The sequence below is a fragment of the Apis mellifera genome, linkage group LG14, assembly GCF_003254395.2.
Source record: "Apis mellifera strain DH4 linkage group LG14, Amel_HAv3.1, whole genome shotgun sequence".
In the NCBI taxonomy this organism is placed as follows: Eukaryota; Metazoa; Arthropoda; class Insecta; order Hymenoptera; family Apidae; genus Apis; species Apis mellifera.
In genome coordinates, this window is record NC_037651.1 from 2,582,182 (window position 1) to 2,591,025 (window position 8,844).

General features: G+C 17.7%; 2 protein-coding genes across 3 annotated transcripts; one reads left to right on the forward strand and one right to left on the reverse strand.

Annotated features, from left to right (window-relative positions):
* Positions 1-434: 434 nt before the first annotated feature.
* Positions 435-2,531, forward strand: LOC727277 (LETM1 domain-containing protein 1). The gene is made up of 4 exons (XM_001122987.5): positions 435-448; positions 910-1,669; positions 1,849-1,998; positions 2,121-2,531. Exons 1-4 carry the CDS (start codon positions 435-437, stop codon positions 2,298-2,300), a joined length of 1,104 nt encoding a protein of 367 aa, XP_001122987.4. The 3' UTR covers positions 2,301-2,531.
* A 352-nt stretch (positions 2,532-2,883) lies between these two features.
* Positions 2,884-7,296, reverse strand: LOC727272 (zinc finger CCCH domain-containing protein 3). Of its 2 annotated transcripts, none has more exons than XM_026445068.1 (7): positions 7,077-7,296; positions 5,580-6,420; positions 5,407-5,495; positions 4,901-5,039; positions 4,539-4,697; positions 4,246-4,441; positions 2,884-3,374 (listed from the first exon to the last, which is right to left on the reverse strand). In XM_026445068.1, the coding sequence occupies exons 1-7, from the start codon at positions 7,126-7,128 to the stop codon at positions 2,913-2,915; spliced, it is 1,938 nt and encodes a 645-aa protein (XP_026300853.1). In that variant the 5' UTR covers positions 7,129-7,296; the 3' UTR covers positions 2,884-2,912. The 2 variants fall into 2 exon arrangements, with proteins under 2 accessions (XP_026300853.1, XP_026300854.1); XM_026445069.1 differs by having other exon boundaries at positions 2,884-3,359; positions 7,077-7,295.
* Positions 7,297-8,844: the final 1,548 nt, after the last annotated feature.

Here is an 8,844-nt window from a genome sequence, read left to right on the forward strand (position 1 = left end):
TATATTTACATATTAATTATTAATTTTTTTGTAATAAATATAAAATAATTCATAAAGATATCTATGTTACTATAATTTATAAATAACAAAAATAAAAAAACAAATCAAATTAAAAATTGTTTCATTATAATATTCATTTATTTATTATTTTGAAATTAAAATTAAATACTATTAAACTTTTTTTTATTAAAATATATTCATATAAAAGTACGAACTTACATTTATGTCAAATTTTAAATTAAAATTATAAATACATCATGGTATATATAAATACGATTAATATTTTATATACTATAATAAATATTTTTTTATATTTTATTTTATTTATTCATTCATTCAAAACTTTTTCTTAAAAATAAAAATTAAGTTTAAGTTAAAGAAATTCATGCATTGATTTTTATGAATTTATGTATACGTCGTGTGATAAGCTTACGATGCAATTGGAAATGTGAAAAGTTGATTAAATAAATATAAGTTTCAAAAAAATAATTAGAATTATAAAATTTTCAATATCAGAATAAAACGAAATAAAAAATATAAAAATATATTAGTAACTCTAAAAATTATAAATTTAAATCGAATTTTTTATTTGTGGTTAGATTTAGTTTTTTTTAATAAATTGTGAATTCATATATATTATATCAAATAAATATAATAAATATTGAATACATTAAAAAAAATTATTCTATATAATTACATAATTTAATATTCATAACATATCGTAATAATTTTACAAATAATAGTTTTATAAGATTAAAAAATTTTGTTTGCTATTTTTATATTATGAAAGAACAAGATATTATTGTGATATATAAATTAAAGAATATTACATAAGTTAATAATTGATAATATATATATCTTTTTATAAGAAAATTTTTAACATTACAGTAATATCAATTTAAAGTGAAATGAAATAAGATGTAATATAATTATAAGTGACATAAATAAAATCATAATAATGTATAGATTAATGCATCATCAAAAATTTATTTTTCAAAATCGAAGGATTTTACCTTTTACATATACTTGTATACGATATAAAATACAAATACAACAAAAAAAAAAGATAGAAAAACGTAGAATATCTAACATCAAAGAATATTGGTTTAATAAATATATAAATTATATTAAAAATTATGATAAAGTAATGGAAAAAAGATTTCCAAAGACAATGCATGTATATCGTATATTTAGTATCGGTACTAAAGATTTTATTCAAGATACAAAAAAATTTATCCAAATAAAGACAAAAAATATTGATACTTTAACTACTGATGAATTACAATTATCATATACAGTGCATAAAGATATTGTAAAGTTATTTCCTGTTTTATTAATATCTGCTCTTCCTTTTACAAATTACATCATCTTTCCTTTAGCATATTACTTTCCAAGATATCTTTTAACTTCTCATTATTGGACATTACAACAAAAACTTGAATTTATGCTATTGGATCATAAAAAAAGATTAAAACATAACAGACCATTATTTAGATGCATGCAAGCAGAACTTCATAATATTAAAGATCACAAATTGAAATTAAAATGGAGTGGTATTATTGCATGTCTTGGCAGTGGTACACATCCTAATGTGAAAGATATTATTGCCTGTTCTGAATTATTTGCAAATGAACCATTTTCATTAAATAACCTTAAAAGGAAACATATAGTATGTTAATATAATTTAAATTAATTATATATGCTATTCAATTATTACTTATTCAATCACATTATTAAATTAATTTAAAATGAATAAATTTTGAAAAAAAAAAATATATTGCTCATTTATATAATAATAAATTTTATTTCTTTTAAATATATTAAAAATAATTTTAATTTATATTTTAGAAAGAATTACTTGGTATTCATAATATATCTTCTTGGAAACTTTTTAAAAGAAAGAAATTGAAAGAACGGAGTATATTGATAAAACGAATGGATCAAGCTCTACAAAGAGAAGGTGGAACTACAACAATGTCAAATGATGCAATACGCTGGGTGTGCATAAAATAACAATTTACTAATATTTTCGTTTTTTTAAAATTATTTATTTAATGATTTTTTTACATATTACTTTACATTATATTTATTACACATATTCAAATTATAAAATATTTTAGGCACTTTCATTTAGAGGTGTAAATCCTGCAAATATGTCTTTAGAGAGTATGAGAAATTGGCTTGAACAATGGTTTATAATATCAAATACAGTTAATGAAAACACACTTTCATTATTATTACATTGTCCAATATTGTTGGCATACAATCATCCTACTAACTGGATTCTTATATACAGTTAAAACTGCTATTAAATTTGTTTTTTATTATAAAAAAATATAAAAATTGTAATAATACAAAGCTTAAATATTTATGTTTGAATAATTTGTATAAATTATTTTAAATGATATTATTTAATTTCAATTTTTATTATTATATTATTTTTTAACATATATATGTTGTGCATATATACACATAATAATACATATGTACATGTGTAGATGTATGTATATAAAATGTATTTGTCAGAATAATTTCTTCTTTATCTTCATAATAATTTATTGATTATTCTTTTTTTTTAATGATTCCATTATTTTAATCAAACAAAAGAAAATAAGATTGTATATAAAATAATAATAATTATTTATGTATAGATAAAATACTCTTATTTTGTCAAATATATATTTTTCATTTGTGTACACATTACAAAATATAAATCTTATTTTTTGTATATATTTGAACGTAACATAATACAAATGTAACTTTTTTAATACCTATAAGTACAAACTTTATTACTAGCTAAAACGTAAATTTTTTTATCAAATTACACAAATATGATATGTCATTTGAAATAAATAGATTCTAAGGCAGACTTTAAAAAATATCGAAAGAATTTTATAAGTAATCTATTTATATTAATCAATAGGTATATAAGCAGGCAGAACACCAATTGGAGGACGTTTCAGTACTTTTGAATCAGAAACTGTTTCTGATTCATCTTCTATTATTGTTTCTGAATTTGTGTTATCGGATATTTCAACTAATGTATTAGAATGAGATATAAGCTTTATGTTTTTCATAAGTTTAATTTTTTTCATAATACTTTCTCTTTTCTTATCAAGAGATTTATTTAATGAATCTGCTTGTTCATAATATCTAAGTCGATTTTCATTATTAGAAGATGAAGTATCTTTTATAATAGGTGCTGTTGCCTGATTATTATGTATATTATATTTTCTTTTTAACTGATTTTGTTTCTTAGAAGATGATTGTGATTTATGTGGATAAGGACAATGCTTACCTTTACTGCATTTTTTTGTTTTTTCGAACTCGGGACATAAATTTTCATGACGTTGCTTACACTGTAAAAGAAGATACTACCAGGTTTCTTAAAATATTGTCTTTTTTTTTTTATATATATATCATTAATATATTATAAAATGAAATTAATAAATAAAAATATTTAAAAATAAAAACATTCACTCATAAAATAAAATATAAATTTTTTAATATTAAATATATATTATATAATATCAAATATGTTTTTTCTTTAAATTGTATTTTAATTTAATTATTATCGAAGAAAAAAATATTGATTAAAATTTAATTTGTTAATATATTAGAGAACTTTTGGAAAATCAATTCTAGAGATCAAAATAAACATAATTGATATATAATTGATATACAAAAATGTCAGTTGAATATTTATTTATTAATCATAAGTAATTTAAAAAGATAGAAGCAATAATTTTCCATTACATTGCCATTTGTTTCATATAATGTAAATTTAAATTCTTTATAAGTTAATAAATAAACTTCAACTAATATTTTTGTAATTTTTATATTTGTTTTATTTGTTTTGGTCCTTAAAATTAACTTTCAAAGAAATTCTCACAAATATATTAGTATTCTCTCTCTCTCTCTCTCTCTCTCTCTCTCTATATATATATATATATGTTATTTTTAATATTCTATTTTCTATATTATAATATTACATTATAATATCTAATATATATTAATGTTTAATTTTTAAATTAATCAACATAATTATTTGTACATATTTTGAAAAAATATAATTCACTATGTGTTCTTATTAAAAGAAATTTGATAAACATAAATAATAAAAATGAATTGTAATAGAATATTAAAAGAATATTAAATATAAATATTTAAATTCATATGTTAGTTCTTATTTAAATAATAGTAGAAAATTTTTTTAAATAAAAAAATAAAAAATATTGCACTTACCTCGCTACCTTTGACACAATATCCTTGTAAGAAATCTATACAAATTGGAGTACTGGAAGAAACTTTGATGTGACGATAGGGACAAGCATCCCGTGTACAGCAACCTTCCAAGAAATACTTGCAAGTTGGCATTTTTTCTGGACCTATATCATGAGACAGTGGACATTTATCCAATAAACAATTTCCTTGAAGAAATCTAAAATAAATTTTTTCAATTAAACAAATATTCTTTCATATATATATACATATTTTTATGTACATATATACATATACATAAAAAAATAAAATTTTACTTTTTACAGAGAAAAATTTGCTTTTTATCATGACGTTTTACACAAATTCCTTTTTCATGATTTGAACAATATCCAAATTTTTGAAATATTAAACATGGTTGATTATTTTTTTGCATTTTATTGCGTAATATTTGTATACTTTTTTGTTTAACTTTATTGCTGCAAATAAAAGAATTTTATTAATATTGATATTTAAATTTATAAGATTTTTAATAATATTACATTATACAATAATATAGTAATAAAAATTCAATATAATGTAAAAGATAATGTAATAATATTTTAAATAATTAACAAAATAAAAATAAAAACTGAAAATATAATATAAGAATGATAAAAATATATAATTAATAATTACATACCTAATAGTATTCCTATAATTTATTTTTTGTGATGAATTAGATAACTTAATTCCATTCGTTGTATTTATTGTTTTTGTACTTGAATTTCCTAATGTTTCTTTTATAGATCTTACTTTACATAATTTTTTTCCATTAGTGGCTGTAATAAATTTTGAAATTTTGAAATTTTTTGATTATTTTTCTGAAATTAGAATTAATACTAGAACTATCAGTCTATAATTTCTAAATATTTATTTTATATATAAATGATAATAATTAAATATCATAAAAATAAAATATATCACATAAAAAAATAAGATATGTTTATATTAAAATAAGATATATATATATATATATATTTAAGATTTATATATATATTTTTATTTTTTATAAATAATTATATTTCTATTTCAATAAAACACAATATTAATTTTATTAAAAACATTTTCATATTTTCAATAATTATAAAACAAAAAATATGAGATGAAAAATATTATTATTCATATTTGATATGTTTTATAACTTACTTTTTACTCCATAACTGTTACGTACTAAGTGATTTTTAGAAGATTTATAAACAATTCCTCCAATTGTGATTAGTTCCATTTTATTATTGCTAAAAAAAATATTTAAATTAGTTTTTAATATATAATCATAAACCTATCTAAAATTTTAAAAATATGTTATTACAAATACATACACAATTTTTTTTGGACTAAGAGTTGTTTGTTCTCTGGTACTTGTTCTTTTTGGTACAGTTCGATCTATTCTGTATTTGTTTATTTTAGGTTTCATAACTGGTAATTTTATAAAATTAGTATCTTTTTTAATTGACTGTTGTAAAGTATTTATTATTTTTGTTTTTATAATTTTTTGAGATGTAGGTTTAATATTTTTTATTATTGAATTTGAAGATTTTTTAATCTTACAAAGTTCAATTTGTGGAGTACTGAAAGATTTTCTTGATCCTCGTCTTATACGAACAAGTTTTCTTTGAGATAAAACTACAATATTAGAATTATTTATTTTTTTTTGATTATGATTAAGCTTTGGAGAATTTGTACTTTTAACAAATTTTAATCTTGAACAAACAGGATGAGTAATATTTTGTATCATTATTTGTTTATGTTCTGTTGGTTTAGATTGTACAGAGGAAGACAATTTTTTCATTAATTTTGGATTAACATGAACTGATTTTTGTATGGAATTTGTACTTGTTATATTTACAATATTATTTTGCACATTTTCATTAGAATTAATAACACTCTTCATCATTTTTGGATTAACATGTACCAAGGATTTTATATGTAATTTTGGATTAATATAAATTGAAGAACTTTGAGGTTTAAAATTTGGATTAATATATACATTAGTACTTGTTAATGCATTGCACGAATGATTAGATGTTTTAGGTAATTGTTGAGACTTATGAAATAAATTTATATATTTCTCAGATTTTGTAAAACTTAAATTCTGATTTATAATAGGTTCTTCCACATATAATTTATCTGATGATTTTTTCTTATGATTTTCTATTAAACCTAAAATAAATATAAAAATATTAAATATAAAAATATAAAATTGAGATTATTAAATTATATCATTTATATTAAATTTATATAATATAATATAATATAGTAATTATAGATTATAAATTATTATTTATAAATATGTATATGTGTATTACTACAATCTAAATTTGTGAGATATTATTCTATAAGGTATTCTTTATAAAATTTTTAATTTTTTTATCATAATCTTTTTGCTTTATAATTAAAAATAAAATGATCAAAATTAAATATAATTATTTAATGAAACTAAAATAAAAAGCACTAATAATAAAATAATTAAAATATATTTAAAATATATTTAAAAAATTATAAAAATGAAAAATAAATGGAGTAAAAATATTAATTGATATGAAAAATAAAAAATTATAAATATACATTTATATTCGTAATTTATTATCATAAAAGTAACCTTAAAATATTATTTTTTTATTATTTTTATTCTTCAATATTTTATTCTAATATTTATTTATACAAAAATAATATAATTATTGAAGTAATATTTAGAATAAGAATAGAGTATGATTTTATTTTTTTTTTTAATTTTTATGTATATTTAATTATAATATCTTAAATATGTTAAAATACATGTTTAACACTAGAATAATTGCACAAAATTATAAACTTACGCGTTAAATAGTGTATTTCCTTGATTAAACTTTCATCCATATTTAGTAGCATAAAATGTTTTTTTGGTTACCTATTTTTTAATAAATGAAGGAAGAGGAATCAAAAAAAATAACTTCGCACAATGAAGAAAATTATTCCACAAATCACTGTATTTTATAAATTACAATACGTTGACATTCGTTTTGTTATAGCACGGAAATAAACTATTTAAAAACAGATGTCGCTTTATGAAAAATTACTTAAAAAACACTAGCACTACATGTGAACAATACATGAACTATTTTCTATTAGAATTAAACAGCGGGATATTTTAATTTATAGTTTTAGTTCTGTGAATAATATAACAATAATATTTATAATATAAATTGTAAATTTAAATATGATATATATATATATATTAGGTTAGATAAATTTTAAAGATTTAATAAAGAATATTTATAGAAAAATATTAAAAAAGATATAAATATGTAATAATTAAATATATAAAAAATATAAAAAAATATTATATACCTAGAAATTTTTAATTAAAAATTCTCAATTTTTACTTTCTTTTTATCATTTTTAATTTGTAAAAATAACTTTAAATTTTAATTTATGTAATGTACATATAATGTACAATTTAAATTATTCACTATTAGTATTTTAATTTTTTTTTTATTTAATATACTGATCACAAAATAAAATGGTAGAAAATAAAGATTTATATTGAACACATATATTGCACAATAAACTTTATTATAGAATTATATTAGATTAAAAATATTATTATAAACTATTATTTATTTTATATCTATTTATTGTATATCTATTTATTTTATAAAAATTATAATTGAGTACTTATATTTATAATTTATTCAATTATTAATATTATATAGATAATAATAAAGAAAGAAAAAATGGAGTTATTATTAATGATTTAATATATTAAAATAAAACAATGAAAATAAATATTTTATTATTAATTTACAAAAAATGCATTGTATGTATGGAAATAAATACAAATAAATACATAATAAATACATAATAAAATTAAATATGGATCTATTAATTTAAATTTATTATTTTAAATTAAACATTCTTTAAGTCTTAATTATAATTTTATATAATGTATGATATATTTGTACAATTGTACATTATATAACTTTCAATTATTATTTGATAAAATTAAAAAATATAATAAATTCAAATGATTTAAGTTTAAATAATTCGCGCTTTTTCATAATGTTTTCTTCAACTTATACGCAAACGCAAACGATATTGATCTGTATCCATACTGAATATACTGCACCATATATAAAAGCTCTGTGACTTATCTTTAAACTTATATAGATATATCCACTTGTCATACTCAAAGAGATACTCTTTTTATGAAGAAAGAACTAAAGATTATTTTACGTGTGTAGAGGTTAGTAGTGATGTACTTAATTGTACTTAATTTTGTTTTTTTGTACAGAGATTTTAATTATATTTGATTTTCGTAAAAATCTATACGAAATTTCATTTTATTCATTTCACTTTAAAAATTATTAGTAATTTGTTTTATTATTACATATGTATTATACATATATTATACTTTTCAATTAATATTTTTTAAATTATGCATATATTTAATTAAATTATATAATTGTTATATATAATGTATTTTTCATGAAATAAAATTTATCATTAAATTCGTAAGAATTTATGTAACTAATGTTTACAAAATATAATATTGTAAACATAAAATTATAGCAAAATATTAAAAATGATAATATATATATATATACT

Excerpts from the sequence above, each read along its gene's own strand:
- LOC727277 (XM_001122987.5), top strand. Across the intron at positions 1,670-1,848 it reads ACCTTAAAAGGAAACATATA|AAAGAATTACTTGGTATTCA; the intron begins GTATGTTAATAT and ends TTTATATTTTAG. Across the intron at positions 1,999-2,120 it reads CAAATGATGCAATACGCTGG|GCACTTTCATTTAGAGGTGT; the intron begins GTGTGCATAAAA and ends AAAATATTTTAG.
- LOC727272 (XM_026445068.1), bottom strand. The coding sequence starts at position 7,128 with ATGCTACTAAATATGGATGAAAGTTTAATCAAGGAAATACACTATTTA. Across the intron at positions 4,442-4,538 it reads CAAATTTTTCTCTGTAAAAA|ATTTCTTCAAGGAAATTGTT; the intron begins GTAAAATTTTAT and ends AATTTATTTTAG. Across the intron at positions 3,375-4,245 it reads ATTGTGTCAAAGGTAGCGAG|TATCTTCTTTTACAGTGTAA; the intron begins GTAAGTGCAATA and ends GAAACCTGGTAG.